A 23,002-nucleotide genomic window follows, 5' to 3' on the forward strand; every position below is an offset into this window, starting at 1 on the left:
TAATTTTCCTGGTGCAGCTGTTTATAGAATATCCTGGGCGTGTTCACTTCAATAGACACATAGTAATGCAGACATCCACAAATGAAAGCTGTTATTTTTTTGTTGTTTTCAAGTTTTCCTATAGACTAATATTTTTCTACCTTGCATATTTAAATCATTTTCTTTAGCTGCTTTATATAACCACTAAATAAATTTAATTGCTATATTGTGTTTTTAAATTTACTATCTACACTCTGAAGCTCAAATTTCAGGAACACACCAAAAAGAAGAGGAAAAAGGCCCTAAAATAAAAATCCTTTGTTCTTTTTAAAGTACCAAATAAAAAATCAACAGCAGAGATTTGACTTGTGTTTTACTAAGAAATGTATATATGGCATTTATATCAATTTTCCTGTAATATCTTAGAAAGCTGAAAAAATATAATGTTATCAACTCTAACCAAATCAGAATATTTGATTTACTAAACAGATGACTTAAGCATCTCAATTATGTAATGCAGACGATACACGCAAAAATTGTTTGTATACTATTATATGCTAATAATTTAAAAACATTAATTTTAAAAGAACTGAACTTATTAATCTATATCAGTGATTCCCAGAATTCTAGATTTTAAGGAATATAAAAATTTTAAAAATTAAGGCATTCCCCCAATTTTCCAAAGAAGGACACTATTTTATAAAATAAATGATATTTTAACACTAGAAAGACAGAAAGAAAAAAAAAATCCAGAATAAAGGCAACCTTTAAATTGGTAAGAACCAATACTGGCAAAACCTTATGCCAGTCTCTATTTTTCTCATTTTGACAAATACTAGTGAAAAATTTGACAAATACTAGCAATGGTGGGACATTGATCTGTATTCCATAAGCCTAAAAATATTGTTTAGGTCACTGTATAAATTCAATGAACTTTGAAAACCAGCAACTTACAGTTCCTGCCTAAGCCTTCTTATTTTGGCCTTAGCATCTGCCAGTTCCACTGACAGATGCTGTCGACTTTCTGTTCGCTTCATGCCTGGAGAACCACAGGGTGATTGTGCAGATGAAGAGGCATGGGGTAGAAAATGAAGACCATCTCTCTCTTCAGAGAGCTCTATGATAGTCTAAGAATTATAGAAATAAACACAGAATCACTTTTATTATTCTACATATCAGCAAACTAAACATATTTACACTATTTACTGGGTCTAAGATTTATAATATAATATTTTCAAAAATTCATTGGTCAAAAGACTGTCATATTTAGCTGCATTTTTAAAGGTTTAATTCCATAAAATGTACAACCACAAGAATGGGGAGTTATTCTCCATGTATGTATGATATGTCAAAATACATTCTACTGTCATGTATAACTGAAAAGAACAAATATAAAAGAAGAAAAAAAGGTTAAATTCAACAAACAGTTTATGTATGAGCTATTTAGTAGGTAACACTTGAAGAAGATTTAGTACATTCTTGCTTCCCTAGTTTTTTAAAAAAATAAATTACAATAATTCAGACAGCAAATGTTGGAAAGGCCTGAAAAAACTTGTTGACACAGGAAAGAAATTTACCTTAGAATAATTTGTCTAGAACTGTGCTGTCTATTATGCCAGTAGCATAATGGCTGTTTAATTAAATATTTAAAAAGTTAAAAATTCAGCTGTTTAATCACACTAGCCACATTCCAAGTACACAACAGCCACAGGTGGCTAGTGATTACTGTACTGGAAATACAATACAGCCATAATGACAGAACTGGACAATACTGCTCTAGAATTTTATTCTGGAGGGAATAAAAGACCTCACAGGTTTAATTTATTTTTTTTGTAGTAAAAATAACCAAAGCATAAAGACTAATTTGGCTATGGTTACACAACTAGGTAACAGCTAGTCTCTTGACTCCATATCATATGCTCTCTCTCCTATAATACTATACTAATTCTAATCTGTCTCCCATCAATGCTTTCTTTACTTCTTTCTCCAGAGACCCTCCACAAGGCACAAACCAACTTTTCCTTTTCTAAACTTCAAGGGCTGTTTAACCTTTATATACCTCATGCAACCAATTACAGTTCTTCCATTCTCCTAATTTTCCTTTTCTTTATTGGTAACTTCTCTTATTCTAAACAAATTTCTTAGTTTTTGTTTGAAATTTCTCAGGCAAACAAATTATCTTCTACACAAATTCAAATGTGCTACTACTGTAGGCAGAGTGGGTGGAGTTACTGCATGAGACAATGAAACCACCATCCTTATTTCTCATCATCAGCTCTTATCCACCCCACTGAATTATTATTATTTTTTTGTTTTAACCAGAAGTCATTTATCATTGGGATACATTTCAGCACCTAATCAAGATCTGTCTTAACTTTCTGTCTGCAATTACTGCTTTCACAAATTCTACTACACATGACAAACCTTAGTAAGTAACTTACCAGTTCCTTTTCTCTCCACAATTCCACATCCACTCCATATTCAATACATTCAGGTTTCTCCAGTAAAGGCACCAATCATTCTTTCGTGGCATGCCTCCTTTACTCACTGTTCCTAAGTCACCATACCTGTTTGAACCTCTGATTACTAAACTCCTTCCCTCTTTTTTTTGCGGGGGCGGGGTACTGGGGATTGAACTGAGGAACACTCAACCCCTTAACCACATCCCCAGCCCTGGTTTGTATTTTATTTAGAGACAGGGTCTCACTGAGTTGCTTAGCCCCTCATCTTTGTGGAGGCTGGCTTTGAACTCATGATCCTCCTGTCTCAGCCTCCCGAGCTGCTGGGATTACAGGCATGCGCCACGGCGCCCAGCTAATCTCCTCCCCTCTTGTCCAACAGATTATTCCTAGCTACTCTAGAGTTCCTATTCAATTTGGAACTATAATTAGGCACTTAAATTATCATTCTCAGTTTTCATTTTAGTACAACCATACCACTGTCTAGCGATGGACCATTGCTTTATGTTTATAGAATTCCTAGCTAGGGCATTCTTGAACAAGATCTCATGCAATATTATAATCTGCAACAGAGGTATTGTCTATTTTAGACACAAGGAAACCGACTCCTATAAATCAAATAACTCAACCAAAGTCATACAACCAATGATACATATAGGAGAAATTAAAATTCAAGTTTGAATCTAACATGATTTTCTTTACCTACCATCAGTTTTCTAAGGTATAAGAAAAAGAAAAAAATTATATTTCTAAGAGAAAAAGAAAAAATTATACAACCCTACTACAGGTTTTGCCACCCACTTCCAATGAAACTCTTTCCATTATTCATCAATTCCTTTATTGAAATCTTGATATCCTGGTAAATTTCCCCCAAAAGATTATTATAAATATATTTCCTTTTTCTCTACTTAAGTCTCCAACTGTAAAATATTATCATATACAACAAATAACCTCTTTTCCAATTTATCCATGAAACAAAACCACCTGGGATTAACACCTCCCTTTCTAAGTATTTTTTTGCTCCCAATAATATATCCTTTACTTAAACATTTTCAATTTCTTTTTCACTTGTTTTTTTTTTCTCCTTGTTCTTCAAAGATATACATACAGGTTTTTAATATTTTTTTAAAAAATTTATTTATTGCTGCTCTTTGAAAGGTAGTTTACATGTTCACTGACACTACTCTAACCCTATCCGCCTACCCAGTATGCCCACCTCAACTTTCCCGTCTCTGTGGATAGTGTCATTAATCTCCATAGTGGCCCAGACTTGGAGTCAACTTTCAGTTCTATATTTTCTTACTAACCCAATCATCTTTGATCTTGCTATTATTTCCTAACTTGTAACAACAGTACCTGGCAGATAGTATTTAATAAGTATTTGATTCATACACAAATAAACTGGTACCTAATTATACACTAGATTCACACTTTTCATGTACAAACTTCATCTTTTCTAGAATAGTACTAAGCACAAAAAGAGATGAACAAGAATATTCAACTAAGTTATTCACAAAATATAAAACTCAAGGAAAGTAAAAAAGACAAATATATCATTTATAGGTGGTGAAATGGAGATATCAAGAGTTTTCAGATTATCAATGAACAGAACATAGAAGAATCATGTGCTACAAGATATACTTTAAAAGAAAATAAAGAGAGAAAGAAACTTGGTGCTAAGAGTTTATTTTCCATTAAAGATTATTTAGAGATTTTGACTTTTCTTTATTGGTGGTAGCTTTAAAAGTTCAAGGCCTCTCATACATTTTCAAAACAATCTGATGGGAAATATCATTAAAGTATAACTCTTAATTTTTCATAAGTTTTGCCTGATCCTTCCAACTAGCAGCTGCAAATAAATATTCCTTCTTTAAATTCCTATAGTATTTATATATATATCACTTTTGCTACTTATCACTTCTAAATTTTTATTACCATTAATTACTTTATTAAAAGTCTTCTGTATTAGATTTAAGAACCTTTGATCCTTTTTCAAACAGCATAACACTCTGTTGTTCCCAATCTCAATGATTTGACTTGGGAGTCTGAATCAGAAAGATCACAAATTCAGGGACAATTGCATAATGTAGCAAGACCCTAAGCAATCTAATGAGATTCTGTGTCAAATTAAAATATGAAAAAGATGAGGATGAAGTTTTGCAGGAAAGTGCCACTTGGTTCAATCTTCAAGATTTTTGGAAAAAAAAAAACAACAGGTGTTTATTAATATATAAAAGAATGACCATAAAAAAATACATCAATGCTGCTGCGGCTGTGGCTCAGTGGTAGTGCATGCCTGGCATGTGTGAGGCCCTGAGTTCGATCCTCAGTACCGCAAATAAATAAAATAGAGGTCCACTGACAACTAGAGGAAAATATTTAAAAAAAAATACACCAATGCTAAGAAAAAAAACTTCAAGTAACCCAATATTTTTACTTACAGAACTCATCATTAAGAGAAAGAATTAGAGATATTCTCAGCACAATTGTGGATTTAAACAAAGGTATTCTAATGGTTAGGAAAACAAGCATTTAAGTTAGACAGACCTGGGAAGTTACTTAACTTCTCAGAGGATGAGTATCTTCCATCTTTATAAAACATGGTTATTATGCAGATTTAATAAGACAGTATGTATTAAGACTTGCAGTACAAAGTCTGGCATAAAAGAAACAATGACAGTAAAGAGATACTAAATTCATTCAAGTCTCCTACTGGGTACACAGTAGAACTGTTCCTTAGCATTAAGAATAAAAAAGTAGGGGCTGAGGCTGTAGCTCAGTGGCAGAGTGTTTGCCTAGCACCTGTGAGGCACTGGGTTTGATTTTTAGCACCACATAAAAATGAAACAAATAAAATACCATCTACAACTACAAAAAACAATTTTTTTTTTTTTTAATTTCAAGAATAAAAAAGTTGGGCTGGGGATATAGCTCAGTTGGTAGAGTGTTTGTCTTGCATGCATAAGGCCCTGGGTTCAATCCCCAGCACCACAAAACAAAAAACAAACAAGAATAAAAAAGTAAAATTTAAAATTTTAAGAATTACAAAGTAAAAAGCAAATTTAAAATAGGGTGATCAAATATACTTTTTAGACAATTATGACAAAAATGAATCAAAACATAACACTTTAAGAGTAAAACATAGATAAGAACTTGTTTGGGGGCTGGGCACAATGATGCATGCCTATAATCCCAGTTACTTAGGAAGATGAGGCAGGAGCATCACAAGTTTAGGGCCAGACTGGGCAATTTATCAAGAATAACTCTCTCAAAAAAACAAGGATATAGTTTATTTATATTTAGATACAGAATTATTATATTTATATACTATTATATATTTTACATTTGTCTAATATTTTTCACAATTATCTTCAATGGCCTTTTCTAGTTTGTCTATTGGTGGCTCCAATTGGGGGAAAAAAAAATCTCCATGGAAATGTATTTAAACCAGCTAGCAACTGGTTCCCCAAATACCTGAGACAGTAGTACAGCTGCTTTCTATTTTCCTTGTTAGAAAAAGTAATTCAACAAAAATGCTTAATCGGGCAGGATGGTATATTCTAAAAGGTTTTCCACACAATCACTTCATGCAGTGTTTCATCTTCCTTTTAGATTTGCCACAGTCACATAATGACAAATACTTTTGTTCAACCTATATTAATCACTTAAGGTAAACAAGATAAAGCAATTTATACATGTCCGTATCATATGAAACCACAGTATGAATTTTTAAAAGTTATTTAGGAGCACCATATTGAAATACCTTTAAAAACTTGAAATACAAATGGAGGAATGTTTTAGATAATGGATAAAGCAGTAAAAAGACATTAAAACTGAAAGAAGATAAAGCCTATGGTTAAAAAATCAGATAAAAAATGAATGATCTAAGTATCTTAGGATAAACTTGATATACACTAGGGATGCTTTCTACTCTTTTAATGTTTAAAAAATTGAAAATTCTCATCAGAAATGAAAATACTTTTATAGGGGCATGAAAATTTTGTTTAGAAAAAAAATTACTTAGGAATTTCCTCTATGTAGTCTTTCATTAGTTCCAAGAGTAATCACATAAATTCTCTATAAATAAGCTCAAAACTGTCTGTCACATGTAAATGGAACAACTAAACAGAGCTATACATTCTCCTGAATGGAAAAGTATTTTTGTCTGCTATAAGAAAATATTACTCACCACTGCATGCACTAAAGTTTAGAGGGCTCCAAAATTTCAACTTGCTTTCAGAGAGTGCAGACAAAAAGTTCAGTGTAATATTACTCTTTTTAAAAAGCAAAGTTCTGCTTTAAAGGAGCTTATAATAATTATTTTTTTAAAAAAATCATACTTCATAATATTGACTACAAAAATTTGAAATCTTTGTGGGACATTTTTATTCAGAACACCTGTTTTTCTCCTTTTATTAATACTTATTTTTCCAACTTCAAAATGTGGCAATAAAACTAAGAAATTAACCTTAAGCAAATTCTTATGCTTCAAGGCAATGATTTTTCCACTTACATCAACTATATTTTCAGTTTCACACTTCTGTACTGTTGCCAGAGCTGTGAGGATGATTTGAAAAACACACAGGAAAAAAATCAAATACTAATTTAAAAGGAAAGGAGAAAAGAAAACTTAACTGCAATTCATTAACTAACAATTTGAGGTTCTTACATTTCCTTTCTGGTTTCTGTATTTCACATACACACACACACTCGCGGTCTCTCACACACACATACTCTCTCTGTCTCTCTCTCTGTCTCTCTCTCTCTCTCACACACACACACAACAGATGGCCCATCATGTGGGTTCCACATCTGCAGATTCAACCAAATGTGGATGGAAAATATTCAGGAAAGAAAAATGTTTATACTGAGTACGTGCAGACTTTTTCTTGTTATTATTCCCTAAACAGCACAGTATAACAACTATTTACACTGTATTAATTACAAGTAATATAGAGATGATTTAAAGTATACAAGAGGATGTGTTGGGTTATGTGTAGGTTATATGCAAACACTGAATTATTTTATATAAGAGACCTGAACATTCACAGAACTTGAAATCCTCTGTGGTCCTGGAAACAATCCCAATGGATGCCAATGGATGAACATATTTTATTACCCTCTCTTAAGAAATAGAGTATCAATTCTAGAAAACTTCTGAAGATACTAGTTTCTGTTCTTAGAAAGAAAACTTTAATAATACACTGAAATTTACAAACCTCTGAATGTTCATCTCTTTCATCTATAAGTCTTTTTAGATGCAATGCCATATTTTTCAAGAGTGGTTCTATATCTTCCTGAGACATATCTGTTGCTTCCATCCATTGCAGATCAAACACATTTTCCTGATTATGTGTTACCTTTAGAAGGACAAGCAAAATAAACAATCAAAAACAGGCTTACATTTAAATATTCATTATATTTTGTACTAGTACAATATTAGCTCAAATATTATGCCATAAAATAAAAAGCCAATATGATGTCTCTAAAGGTACACTTGAAAATGAATGAAAACACAACTGAAATTATTTTATACTAAATGTAGTCTTCAAATGAATTAATATTCATTTTCTAATCAATGAAAAAAATAAAATTTAATTCACAGCATTCCTATGGGAAGTTAAAATTGACATACTGGACACTGTTGTAACAAAATCTATTGTACTTTTCTTTAGATAAGACTTTAAATTTGGGGCTGGGGTTGTGGCTCAGAGGTAAAGCACTTGCCTAGCATGCGTGAGGCACTGGGTTCAATCCTCAGCACCACATAAAAATAAAATAAAAAGATATGATGTACACATATAATTAAAAAGTAAATATAAAAAAGACTTTAAATTTATTACACTTGAATTCAAAAGCAAATTTTTTTTAAATTTATAGGGTATGTTACTGCATTCTTATACTTGAAAAGTCTTTGTAGATTCTCAAGATGGCATGGTCACAGAATCATAGAGAAAAGTCTCTCAATATAAAGATATTAAATGGCTAGGGTTGTGGCTCAGCGGTAGAGCGCTTGCCTAGCATGTGCGAGGCACTGGGTTCGATTCTCAGCACTGCATATAAATAAATAAAGTAAAGGTCCATTAGCAATTAAAAAATTATTTAAAAAAAAAAGATATTTAAAAGAATGAAAAATAAAGGGCTGGGGCTGGGGCTCAAGCGGTAGCACGCTCGCCTGGCATGCGTGCGGCCGGGGTTCGATCCTCAGCACCACATACAAACAAAGATGTTGTGTCCGCCGAAAACTAAAAAATAAATATTAAAATTCTCTCTCTCTCTCTCTCTCTCTAAAAGAAAAGAAAATATTTCTTGCTTTCCATTTCTTACCATGAATCTGGTATTTTGCTTTAACTTCCACAACAAATAGAAAAATAACACTTTCAAGGATAGTTGCAAATTCAGTAACTTGTAATACTTAACATTTATGTGAAATGAAAAAAAAAACACGAAGATAGCACAACATATATGTAAAAGGGAACTACAAATAACACTTCATTTTATCAAGTACTAATAAACTTACTACTGAACATAATGTTACTGTAAAGAAATCTGGGCTCTATGGATGTTAACTAAGATAAAAGATTACATATGAAACACAAAGTCATCGAAATAGAGAATATTTCAAACACTACCAATTCTCAGTCTTCAAAATTCTCTCCTTCCCCTTTTCCAATTAACATGCAAAATTAATATATTCTGATTTTAAAAGTTTTTGTAAGATTAAAAGCCCATGAGTAGATAAGAGTCAGAAAAAGCATTTTTAAAATAATATTTATTAACAATCATATTAACTTTATTTATTTGACACTGCACTTTATACTCTAGATTTAAATTTGTATATCAATGTTACAAAATATCACTGTATTGATATTTTGAATTACAATCAGAGTTCTACTTTTTGCTGCTTTCCTTTACTACTATACAATTCATTCTGTGCTAACAAAGTCATACACCTCATTCCTCAAATAACAGTTTATCCCTAAGTCCTCACAGACAAAGGCAACAATACATTTGTAGTTAGCACCATGCCGTGTTATATGATGATGCCCTTGAGGACTATCTCTTAAAAAAAGAAATTATCTGTATAAAAGTAGAATTCATTTAAATATTTTATCTCAATCTTGTTCAACACCCTATGACTAAGTATTTCAAGAGATATATAAATATATCAAAAGCTTCACAAAAAGTACATACAAATTTATATATAGGTCATTACCTCTTGAATATGTGCGGCAACTGCTGCTTTTGTATCAAAATCTAAACCTTGAATTCTTTCAATAAATTCTTCTTTTTTCTGACACTAAAATAAAGGAATAAAATAATCATTTATACAATGCAGGGTATCATCCTTAAAATGTTGTATATATCTGAAACCTCATCAGGCTTAGCTATGTTTTGAATAGTATAGTGGGGATTTATTTTACACTTAAAGTGTCTAATACACTTACCTAATACAGAGATAACAATTTGGAAACATTTATTTAAAAAAGCAATGCACTGAAAATTCATACTATGCTGGCAAGTTCTAAAGTGGGAAACCATTACACAACCTATTTGAGGTCAGCACAATATTATTATGCTAACTTTACAAACAGAGAAGTAAAGAATCAAGAACTTGTTTCAGGAGGATAAGTTACTTGCCAAAAAACACAGTGAGTCAGTGGCAGAATTCGGAATACAGCCAAAATGCTCAGTCAGTCCCTGGCTATCACCAAACAACACAGTCTTTCTTCTTAGGGAAAAAAAAATTTTAAGCAATTTTTACTTCAGGCTTACAATTAATTCTCACATCTTCATGCTATCAATCTTAATAAAAAGAAACTCACTTTTTGTGGCCCAGTTCAACATTTATAAGGTAATATAATAAATATTTGGTGTTTCTAACATAATATAGAGTTACCAAGGGCAAAATTTAACTACGTATATATAAATGCACATGTAATCAAATGGAATAAAGGCGACAATTCTTTATTGTGTAACTTTTTTTAAAGCTTTATAAAAATTAAAATATTGAAATACAAACTTAATTTTTCCTTCCAGTAATAGTTAAATAATATTTAACTTGCATCTTAATCTCTGCCTCTGTCTACATCTCTTATATTGTAATCCAACTGCTAGTATAATTGTATTCTTGCAGCTACCAAATGAGAAGTGCATACAAAATAGACAGTATTGCCTTGCCTAGCTTAGATGAATCTCCAGGGCCAATTACTGAACTACCAGTAAAGACAATACACTCACAAAAGGAGAAACTGGCTCTTTGATCACTAAGAAACTTACAAAGCCCAAATTTATACTCTATATGTCAAATTTTTTTCAAATTGTAATATTCAATTTCTGTTGCTGTACAATTCGAACATACTGCCATCCAGTGTACAAAGTTCTACATTTTATAAAAACAAAATTATAAGGATGACATAATATTTAAAACAATTACCAGAAATGTAAAACTACTAGATATGAATAGGATGTCAGAGTCTTGGAGAGAAAGAGAAGAAAATTTGGAGTTTAAAAATACTAATTTTTTTGGTCTAGTAAACAACTAGCTTACTAGGCAGAGTAATCACAAATTTTTAATTTAATGCCTCTTACAATTGTTGATCTATGCATAATTTCTGAACTAATCAGAAAATAAAATGGCAGTGTTATTATAAAAAGTTATGACTCAGGGCTGGGGTTATAGCTCACTGGTAGAGTACTTGCCTCCCACGCATGAGGCCCTGGGTTCGATCCTTAGCACCACATAAAAATAAATAAATAAAAATAAAGGTACTGTGTCCATATACAACTAAAAATATTTTTAAAAAGTTATGACTTCTAATTTACCATAAAGTCCCCAATTCAACTGTCTTGTATTTTTCCGCCTTTAAACAAAACAGATACACTTCCCTTTTCTAAGCCCCAGAGGCACTGTTTCTTCACTCATACACATTAATATACACAATAAAAATTCTCTTTATCCTTAAAATACACAAAGTTCTACTAAATCTCAACATAATTTAAACATTAACAATTTTAAGAATTCTGAATGTTTCATAAATAGGCGAGGCTTTCTTTGTGAATTTCACAGGTCCTTAAAGGACAGAAAAGAATAAGAATGTCAAGATGGAAAAGAGAATAAGATTTAAAATCTAAAGTTGGATAACTTCAAATCAAACATTCTGTACCAGCACTGTTCAACATGGTAGTCACTACCTACATGTAGCTAGTGAGTACTTGAAATGTAGCTAGTGCAATTGAAAATTTAGTGGCTACTATAGTTCCAGAGCATAAAAAAGTTTGGCATTAAAAAAGATACATAAATAATTTTTATTGCATAGTCTAAAAAGACTATGAAGACTAAACAATAATCAACATATATATTTTTTCATTTAAAAATAAGTTCTCTTATCTTTACATATAGTTCTCAAACTGTCATGGGCATAAAATTACTTTTAATTGTGTTATAGTAACTAGATTTCTAAGCTAGCAGATTACCATAATATTCTTAGGATATGGAAACTGGGATATGGAGGGAAAGGAGAAAAAGTTATTTGGATGAGAAGGAAAACTACATGGACCTTAAAGTTGTACATCTGCCACCAGAGAGCTTAAGTTCTTAATATGTTATTCCTTATATTCCTCATAGTTTTCACTTGGTACTTGGTGATTTCTCATCTTAAAAAGAGACAGGCTTATATGGAAAAATTAAAATAGAGGAAAGGGCACACCCAACAAGTTACTGAACAAGAAAACAATAAACAAAGAATAATAAAATCTTATAAGAACACTAATAAAACCATAGTTCTAAACAAGTTAAAGTCCTACCAAAGACCAAAATAAGCCACACATAATAAAAATAGAAAAATTAAAATTCCCTCCTTAAAGGATAATCATTATCAAATAAAAACAACAAATGCTGATGCTAATGTGGGAAAATTAGATTCCTGAGTACTGCTGGTGGGAATGTAAAATACCAACCACTATGGAAAACAGTATAACAATTCCTACAAAAAAACAGAATTACCATATGATCCAGCAATTCCAATTTTGGGTAGATACACTAAAGAATGAAAGCAGGGACTCAAACAGATATTTATATACACATGTTCATGGCTGTTATTTCCAACAGCCAAAAACTAAAAGCAATCCAAGTGTCCACTGACACAGAAAGGGGTATACACATATAGTGGCATACTATCAGCCTTAAAAAGAAAGAAAATGAAAAAAACGCTATAACATGGATAAAAGGATAAAACTTGATAAAAGTTTTACCATGGCTAAGGAAAAAAGCCAAACACAAAAGGACAAATACTATATGATTCCATTAAGTGAGGTACCTAGAGTAACCAAGTTAATACAAAATGAAACGGTGACTGACAATGGGTAGGGGCAAATGAGTGTTAAGTTATTGTTTAACACGGAGATGCTCTTTCAGAAAATGAGAAATGGATGATAGTGAAGATTATACAACAATATGAAAGCTTAACAATTTAGATACTGGTGAACTATATACTCAAAAGGGGTTACAATGGTAAATTTCATTTATATTCTATTATATGTATATTATATGTATATTCTGTCACAATTTAAAATTAACAAAACTAAAATAAAAAAATCAGAGAAAATTATTTTTATATTTGCTATTTTATACATTCTTAGAAAAAGAAATGCCTAAGCCAGAAGTTATATGACCCCCAAAATAATATGATGATAAAGGTTCCAGGGGCTGGTGTTGGGTTGTGGCTCAGTGGTAGAGTGCTTGCTTGGCATGTGTGAGGCAATGGTTTCGATTCTCAGCACCACACATAAATAAATAAACAAAATAAAAGTCCATCCACAACTAAAAAAAAAATATATATATATATATATATATATATATTTTTTTTAAAGTTCTAAAAGGCGAATTTTAAAAATATTTTAGTTATAAATAATATTGGGATTCATTTTGACATAATCATACATGAGTGAACTATAATTTGCTCCATTTCAACCCCCAGTACTTCCTCTTTCCCTCCCACTGTTCCCTTCTTCAACTCTACTGCGAGAGTAAGTAGGAATTATATTAAAAAGGAGGATGAAAGACTCAGAATTCCCAAAACAGTGTGTACCAGGGAGGAGCAAAAGTGTCCTGTTCATTTTTTTTTTCAAATGGTGCTTTACAAATATAAAGGTAAAATTCACCGTGGTATAGTCATAAATGCACATAGCATAATTTGGTCAATTTCATTCCACAGTTCCTCTCTTTTCCTGTCCTTCTCCTCTCTTCCCCTCTATATTCCCTTCCTTATTCCCCTGAATTCCCTTCTATAAAATGCTAACTTTTAAGATGCTTTACAAATAACTAATGGGTGAATGGCAGATTGTAGCTCTCAAATTGAGCAAGTTCAGGGCTAGGGATGTGGCTCAAGTGGTAATGCGCTCGCCTGGCATGTGCGGGGTGCTGGGGGTTCGATCCTTAGCATCACATAAAAATAAAATAAAGCTGTTGTGTCCACCGAAAAACTGAAAAATAAATATTAAAAAAAATTCTCTCTCTCTCTCTCTTTCTTTAAAAAAAATTGAGCAAGTTCAGAATCAAATACAAATGTATTTGCTTCTGAGAGTAATACAAAAAGGTCAAAATTTTATTCCAACCACACTTTACAGTTACTTTCAGCACTACCTGGCCAAACACCAAAATAAGTAATATTTCTGGAAACTAAACAGCCAGAAAAATATAATATCTAAGTTCTGTTGAAAAAGGGTAAATTTTACATGGTCTTAAAGAAATTTCCAAACAACAAACACTGCAAAATTCTGTCCTGCTATATAAAATGATTTTGCCTAGGAATCTCCCAACTGTATCAGGGCTATGGTGAAGAACCATAAATCTGTAAAAATTCTACGTGATGTTCAGAAAAGGTTCAGGAGACGTGTGTTATCCACTGAAAAAAATTCTAGAGGAATTTGACTGGTCTAAAGCCATCCAATAATGAAAAATTCCAAGCCTTACCCTTAGTATTATTCTTCACATTCAAAGTTATTCCTGGGGCTTTTATTTAGGTATAATCAATGATAAAAAATCTTATTTACAAATTTATTTATGAAGTAAGATCATTGAATAGTGCTAACTTAACTTTTTAAAAAAATAGTTTTAGTTGTAGATGGACACAATGCCTTTGTTTTGTTTATGTAGTTTTTTTTAATGTGGTGCTAGGGATCAAACCATGCCTCACATGTGCTAGACAAGTGCTCTACCACTGAGCCACAACCGCAACCCGTAACTTAACTTTTGAACGTTGCTTCCTCTCTTAAGAATTTCATAATTTTTTCTTCAAAAGAAGCAAATTTTTTTTCCAATGTTTGCTTTTGTTTTCTTTGTTATGAATATAACATCTTTTGAACCCTGCAGCTCACTGAATTCAGTGATTTATCTAGCTACTTCTACCTATGCATCACATGTATAACAAAATTGATCTGGATGAGGAAAACACTTTTGCCACTTACTAGTATACTATATATCATAGTATAAACACTAGGATTTTAAACTGTTTGAATACTAAATGAATGAACACATTTTTCCTGTAATAGTACATGCTAAAAAGTATTTCAACAATACTTTTTTGGCAGATTGTTTTCCTCAACAGTTTCTTATCCTGAAGTACATTTTGGCTCTTCAATATCAACAAAGAATTCTTACTATTCATATAGTCATAGTTGAAGGAAAACAGGAGATTTTGATTATTATTACACATTTGATGTTATTAGCCCTAGTGGCTCCAAAATGCCTATAGGATGAAATCTAAACTCAAAGTGGCAAATCCAGTCCTTCATGACCAAATTCTTGTCAATTTTCCAGTCTAATCACTTGGCTTGCTTCTCTTTTGCTACATTCAAGCCACACTTTATGTTCTCTGAACAAGCTATAGTCTCAACATCTTTTCCATTATTTCAGATATTACCTCATCAAAGGCCTTCCCTGACACTACAAACAGACTTAAGAAAATACTTCCTCTATGCAACAATATATATTTTGCATTATGGTAATTATCACCTCTTACTGTTATTGTTTGGTCTGTCTGCCTCTAAAATTTAAACTCTACGAACTTTCTATATGTTTTCTACAAGAGCTATGCCTTTCTTTTACTACAGCACCTGTTACATAGTTAGCATTAAAAATAAATAAATAAATCAGATCACTAGCGTTGCTAAAATACAGAATAAACCATTATTTTTCAAAATTGGATCTTTCTCCTTTCTTGGTAGATTTGCAATTCTAGCACTGCAATAGATGTAAGTCTCATGGGCTTTCAAAAAAAAATCTTTTTCTGTGACTACAAAGACAAAGTATATACTAAGACTGTTTTCCAAGTTTCTTGGTAAGGTCATATCACATCAAAGACCAATGTCTGACAACCTTCCCATCTCCTCATTTACATAAAAACCTTAAATGTTGACACAATTCAGAACAATGGTATCCCTGAGTCTAAACTCTCTTTTTGTTTTCTCTGGTAAAATTATACAAGCAAGGAATATATCTTATTCTAATTAGGACCCCATTCTTGTGGGTGGGCAGGATGGTGGGATTCACCTGAGTATTTTCATATTTGTACACGAGAAAATTACGTTAGATTTATTCTACCATTTCTATAGTTGACAAAACTTATCCTCTCTTGATGTAAAAAAATAAACTGGCTTACATTTATTCTTTCTTTATTCTGAAATAAATTTACTACTTTGGGTCCTGGACATCTTCCATATAGCACTACTGACTGCTATCCACTAACTCTAACCACATACTTCCCTAAAGTTGCCCTCTAACATTTTGTCTACCAGCTTTTCAAACTATTCTCAAGTTAAAATAAAGTTGATAAATTCCTCCCTTCAGCCTTAAAACTTAGCTCTACCGTGCCCTATTCTTTCAAAACATCTCAAAATCACTTTTTTATTTTCCTGCTTATTATATACCCACACATATTTGTATAACTATTCTTTTACATAATTTCCAATTCTGTTTTCTACCTAAGTCCAGCCAAAGATTCTTCCTCTCTTTTCCACTGACCTTGAAATAACACCCACCTTTTATCTCCACATTATATGAATCTGGATCATATGAATCTATAAGCAGATAAATATAGCAGCTCATATATTTACAGAAAAATTAAGAGAATACTTAAGTTCACTAGAATACCCTCTTGTTTTAATTACATGACAACATTAAACTATTTTAGAAGATATGACAGGTCTATTTAAATATTATTTTGCTTTATGTCTTATTTAGTTCTGTGCATCATTAAGAGGGAATATCTAATATTGAGGTAGTTGATTTGGGAGCAATGACTCATTAAGAAGTTATAAGAAGGGGCTGGGGTTGTGGCTCAGTGGTAGAGCACTTGCCTAGCATGTTTGAGGCACTGGGTTCAATCCTCCACACCACATAAAAATAAATAAATAAAATAAAGGTATTCTACCCATCTACAACTATATATATATATATATATATATATATATATATATATATATATACACACACACATATATACACATATATATACACATGTATATATATATATATACATATATATATATATATATACACATATATATATACATATATGTACATACATAAAAGAAGTAAGAAAAACACATCTATTGCACAACTCTGCTATGTCATAAATATCAACAATCATTCAACTATAAAAATTCTTGAAATTTTTCTTCAGGAAATACCCAATGGCAGAAATAGAAGAGCCTGACTTGGCTAATGTATAGGAGTAACTTCTAATGTTCCAGAACACAGCAGGATAACAACAGTAGACAACAATTAATTTGAGCTTTTCAAATGACTAGGAAAAAGGATTTTGAATGTCCCCAACACAAAAAAAAGATAAATGAATGTTTGAGATGACAGATATGTCAATTACCCTAATCTGATCATTACATTTATATATATGTACATATATATATGTCATATTGTACCACATAAATAAGTATGATCACTATATATCAAATTAAAAGAATACAGCTGCTAGGCAGTCAGCTTCTAAAAGTCAGCTTCCTGGGATGTAGAATTTTAGCTATTCATTTGTTTACAAATAACCTGATTTCACAAAGAATCAAGATAGTTTAAAGTAACACTGTAATCATTCATGTAAGAAAAAAAGCTGATTAAATTAATTCACTGCAATATAATGGTTCAGAAATCAAACCAGAATTTCAGTTCTTTGGCCTGCTAGCAATATGACCTAATATCTAAAATAATTATCTCAGTTTGCCTTAGACACATGCAGTTCCACCATAATTATTTTTAACTTTTTTTAGTTGAAGATGGACACAATATCTTTTGATTGATTGATTTATGTGGTGCTGAGGATTGAACCCAGTGCCTCACACATGAGAAGCAAGTCCTCAACCACTGAGCTACAACCCCAGCCCCTCCACTGTAATTATTAACAACTCCTTCCCTGACTTTGAGAATTGCCCTAATTTTGATAACTTCTAACTGAAATATCATGCTACCTAATCTTTTTATTTAAGACATGAGAAAACCTATGTAAAGTATAACATAAAGTAGGAATTCAATGAATCATAGCTATTACTATTAGAATAATCACTGATCAAAGGGCAATATAATAATAACCCAGACTCCTAAAATGTTTTTCATAAATTCTGCCTCCTTTTTATTATTATTATTTTGGGGTCGGGGAGTTCTAGGGATTGAACTCAGGGGCACTTGACCATTGAGCCACATCCCCAGCCCTATTTTGTATTTTATTTAGACAGAGGGTCTCATTGAGTTGCTTTAGCACCTTGCTTTTGCTGAGGCTGGCTTTGAACTCGTGATCCTCCTGCCTCAGCCTCCCAAGTCATCCTTTTTATTATTTTTTTAAATGAATCTCATGTTCTTTTTTTTTAATCGTAGACAGACACAATATCTACTTTATTATTTATTTGTTTTTTAAAGTGGTGATGAGGATCAAACCCAGTGCTGCACACGTTAGAAGGCACTTTACCACTGAGCCACAATCCCAAACCCCTCCTTTTTATTATTACTCCTCCTTCCCTTTTCCTAAAACACACACAAATGCAAACATAAATCATGAAAATTTGGGGAATAGGTTTTTAAAGATATCTTTCTGAAAAAAAAATCTTTAGAAGAAGACCACTAAAAGCCTCAGAATGAGAATAATAATAACTGAAGGTTTTTAATAATATATAACTACATTTTAAAAGAATATATTTTTCTTTAAGATAATCTCCTTATACAGATATTTAAAATTTTCTAACACACACTTTGAAAACCAAAGGTCCATCCTTAAATCTTTGAGAAAGCAGAGCCTGAAAAAACATAAAGAGGTTTTAAAATTAATATAAGAAATATTTAAACTTACCTGAACTGCACACCCCAGTAAGAGTAAAAGCAGCTTTTTAACTTCTTCTGTGCCTTGCTCTGAAATAAAAACAATAACTAAGTACAACATTCAGCTCTATTTCTACTCTCTTTCTTATAATGGGAGAATCACTTCTATAATAAATTGACCAAAAGACTTATTCTATAAATATAGCAAACAATTAAAAAAAAACCAACTCTATGTGCAGTGTAGTACTAGAAGAAGAAATGAGCAAGGATCTCTATGTTGGAAGATTATTAATATAGGTAAGTATGCTTCAAGGCTTTTTACAGTAAATATACTATAAAATACTACTTTTCCATAATTAAATTATATCAGTCTACCAAATTAAGAACCTACCAAATTATGTAGATATAGGGACATGCCACAAAGTCAGCCAATATGGCTCCTCTTAGTGTTCTTATAAAAACAAATACATTATGACTTATCTACCTATAGCATTTACATGGATTTCCACTATGTAGGCTTATAAGGGTCAGAACCTTAAATATCTTTTATAGTTCTCTATTACAGTGAGGCTAAAATAAATAAGACAAGCAAGATAAGAGTTAATGGTCTGTAATAGAACTGGCAAGAATACCCCTATTCAATAGCATTCAGTGAAGATTTTGTTAAAATATATCTATATCTCTGGGCTAAATTTTCACTATTAGGTTAAACTGTCTGTGATAATAGCCTTCATTTCAGACATTTTCTCCTATTTTCTATGAAACAACTTAATTTCTAGCCACCTGAACCATGTTAATCACTGTTTCTCTCAAACATACATGCATACCCACTCTTTTGTCTTAACTTTGGCTAATTCTTCTGCCTTTTTTCCCTTACTTCCTCATCCCTGTGTGAACGACTAACTAATTATCTTCCTAGGGAAAGCTCTAACACATTTCTGTGTAGTCTTTCCTGATCCAATCATGAATGATCCCCAACTTTCATTAATTAAGAATGATTAATGGATCTAATATTTATATGCCTTTTTTCTATTTCATACTAATTATTATACAATTTCTTAGTAAGCTCGCTCTCACTGAACCACAAGATCCTCCAGAACATGGATCATTTCTTTATATTCCTTGTCCCTAAAACTTGGTAGGGACTTGCTAAATAAATATGGAATGAAAATAATATCATTCTTGCCATGTATGACTAAAAAAAAATAAAAATAAATCGTATGGTAAAAAAAAAAAAGAAAATAATATCATTCTACATGTAAACTTTTTCCCTTTTTAAAATGTGTATAATTAAATATCCTGGAGTATCTCTAAAGACTATCCATACTCCTAATCCACCTAATTTAAGTACTAATTAAATTTACTCCTGATCCATTAATTGATTGCTTTCTCTATAATAACAGTTACTTTTGTTTTTTATTTTGGTTTATTTTGACGACCGTGGGGATGGGATTGAAGAAAATATACTCATTTGGATACCACAGGGCCTGCAAGAATCAAACTTTTTGTGGAAACAAGTAGATACTGATTTCCCCAAATATTAAAAAACTAATCCTGAGGGTGTTAAGGGTATAACTCTGTGATATAGCGTGTCCTTAATAAATGTGAGGCTCCAATTTCAATCCCTATCACCAAGAAAAAAACAAAACCAAAAATTCTCAACATGTAACATTTAAAATCTGGCAAAGGGTAAAGAATTTCAATGAAGAAATTTAAATAACCTAAGAAACTACTTCTCAACTTTCAATTCAGAAGTAGTTTAATGTACATTAAAACATATCATCAGTAAAACCTTAGCTTCAAACAATTTGGCAAGGATAGACAGTAGATAAATAAATGGAAATTATTTCAAAGTAAGGTTATATACCTTTAAGCTTATAACTAGATCATCCTCTATATTTGTTTACAATGACACACTAAAAGCCATAATCACCATCAAAAAGCATCAGTTTGGTATATTCGAAAAAAATGGGAGTTAGTGTTAAATGTGTGTCTGGTCTCACCTGCGACTTACAAATATTCTAAGCTTTCTTTCTTTTTTTTTCTTTTGGTATCGGGGATTGAACCCAGAGGCACTTAACCACTGAGCCACATCCCCACCCTTTTTATATTTTATCTAGAGACAGGGTCTTGCTAAGTTGGTTCAGGCTGGCTTTGAGCTTTTCGATTCTCTTGCCCCAGCCTCCCAAGCTGCTAGGATTACAGGTGTGTGCTACCAGGCCCAGCCCTAAGCTTGCTTTCTGTCTACAAACCAGAAATTCTACAGGGTTGTAAAAAACCTAGTGAGTCAATGTAAATAATCAAATACCTGGTAAACATTATAGAATTACACAAAAAAAGACATTATCATCACATTATATTAATTTCAATACCTACCAGAAAAGGGATTTTTACCAATGATTAAGACATTTGGCAATGACATCACAATCAATTGCTGCAAAGTCTCCTGTAAAATAATACCCAATAGTTATTGTATGGCTAATGCTGATGAGATAATAATTATTAATCAAGTTATAATTATGTGTACACTCTTCTGTACGTGTGCTATACAAACGTGAGAAAAGATATGCAAGGTTTTAAAACTTTTGCAACTTTAAATTAGTGGATTAAACAGCTAAAATTATAATACCAGATAGACTTAATGCTCACAAAACAAAATTATCTAGGTTGAACTGTTCTAATATTTATTATTTTAAAATCTGAAGGTTGAGGTGCTAGAAAATTAAATAGCATTCCTCAATAAAAGATCAAGAATGTGTACTTTTTGTCCTTTTGTTATTTCTCTCTGGGGGAACTAAAAATGCCAACTGACTTGAAAATTAAGAAAGCTAATTATCTTACTAAAAATACTGTCTTATGATCATTTCACACAAGCAATCTTCTCCTTAGTGAATCATTATTTCTCTGACTACTATCAAACTTTTATTACCAAGAATATATGCACATCCTGAAGGCACAGAATGATTCAAAAAGAAATGAATGTTTTAAAATTACACATCTTAGATACACATCTAGTATGTACCTTCTGTTTATACCATCTTTTCCTTGAGAGGAAATGAAGAACACTGCCATTATAACCACTGACACTGATGATATGCTACAAATGGTCTGGGATGAATGTACCAGACTACAGGATGGATGGGTACCATATGAAATCACTGAATCTTTGCAACAGAGTATAGAAATAATCACGATAGTTTCTTCACAAATTGGCTTTGACTACATTACTACTAATACATTTTAGATAAGTAGTTACTGAGAAATATATTTTTGAAAGCATTCAACTTTTAAAATCATCCTTTTAAAAATAACAATGTGAGAAAGCAAATAATCATGAAAAATAACTATGAAAAGTTAACTTGTATTGCTTTTTAAAGATATTCAATTCTAGATCCTTTAAAGTATTTTTTCATGGTTGATGGGTGCCATCACAATAGATCTTAATTAGAATTAGTCTTTTATCTATAATTCTTCATATATATGAAAGTTTGAAAAATTTTTCTTCAGCATTATATTTACTAGCTATTTTAAAAGCCTACTACTAAGAATATGTATTCACTTAAAGAAAAGTAAATACTCAATGTGTATCATGTTAGAAAAATACAATTAAGAATATTAAGAATGAAACCCAGTTACTATGTATAACCATAAAACTCTTATAAAAAATATTAAGAATGTGTCAAAAATTGCTAAAATCACTTATGCCAAGGAATGATACTGATTTGGGTATTTAATAAATAATTTTTCCAGTTAAAAGCAAGTTATATCAAGAGAGACAATGTTATAACCATGCATGTAACAGCTCAAAGAAATTAAAAGAATACATTTCTGATTTAATTTTAGTTTCTTGTCTTGAAGCAAAATTTTAAAGGTTATCATCATGGATATTTAAAAGAAATTATAAATAAGAGATGTTATTTGCATAAAACAACAATAATGTTTTGTCCATATCCTAACTTTGTGAAGATAACCTATGTCAGAATAAAGAACCTTCAAATACACCCTCACAAAGAAGAATTTTAAATTGTATTAGATTCTGAATTTTTTTTAAAAAAAGCTTTATCTCAATTTAAGGACATCACTGATAAAACTCATTTACATTTACTTTTGAGTAACATGAGTCAAAATTAATGAATCTACATATTTCCAAGGCAATTAATTCTACTGATTTACCATGTAACACTCCATATCAGTAAACTCTCATAAGCAAAACTGTCCAAGTAGATGGTAATCTTCAATCTAC

General features: G+C 31.5%; 1 protein-coding gene across 7 annotated transcripts in view; it reads right to left on the reverse strand.

Annotated features, from left to right (window-relative positions):
* Positions 1 to 23,002, reverse strand: part of Ccdc88a (coiled-coil domain containing 88A) — a 125,786-nt gene that overhangs the window by 68,459 nt on the left and 34,325 nt on the right. For all 7 annotated transcript variants that reach the window (XR_011704344.1, XM_027934374.3, XM_027934372.2 and 4 more), the window contains exons 4-8: positions 21,136 to 21,205; positions 18,791 to 18,849; positions 9,655 to 9,738; positions 7,658 to 7,798; positions 934 to 1,106 (exon numbers count right to left, since the gene is read on the reverse strand). Coding sequence is in view for 6 of the 7 variants with exons in the window: in XM_027934374.3 (XP_027790175.1) it covers positions 934 to 1,106; positions 7,658 to 7,798; positions 9,655 to 9,738; positions 18,791 to 18,849; positions 21,136 to 21,205 (527 nt within the window). In the remaining variant the exon portion in view is untranslated. The remainder of the gene's footprint in view (positions 1 to 933; positions 1,107 to 7,657; positions 7,799 to 9,654; positions 9,739 to 18,790; positions 18,850 to 21,135; positions 21,206 to 23,002) is intronic.

Source organism: Marmota flaviventris, chromosome 14, assembly GCF_047511675.1.
Source record: "Marmota flaviventris isolate mMarFla1 chromosome 14, mMarFla1.hap1, whole genome shotgun sequence".
NCBI classification, from domain to species: domain Eukaryota; kingdom Metazoa; phylum Chordata; class Mammalia; order Rodentia; family Sciuridae; genus Marmota; species Marmota flaviventris.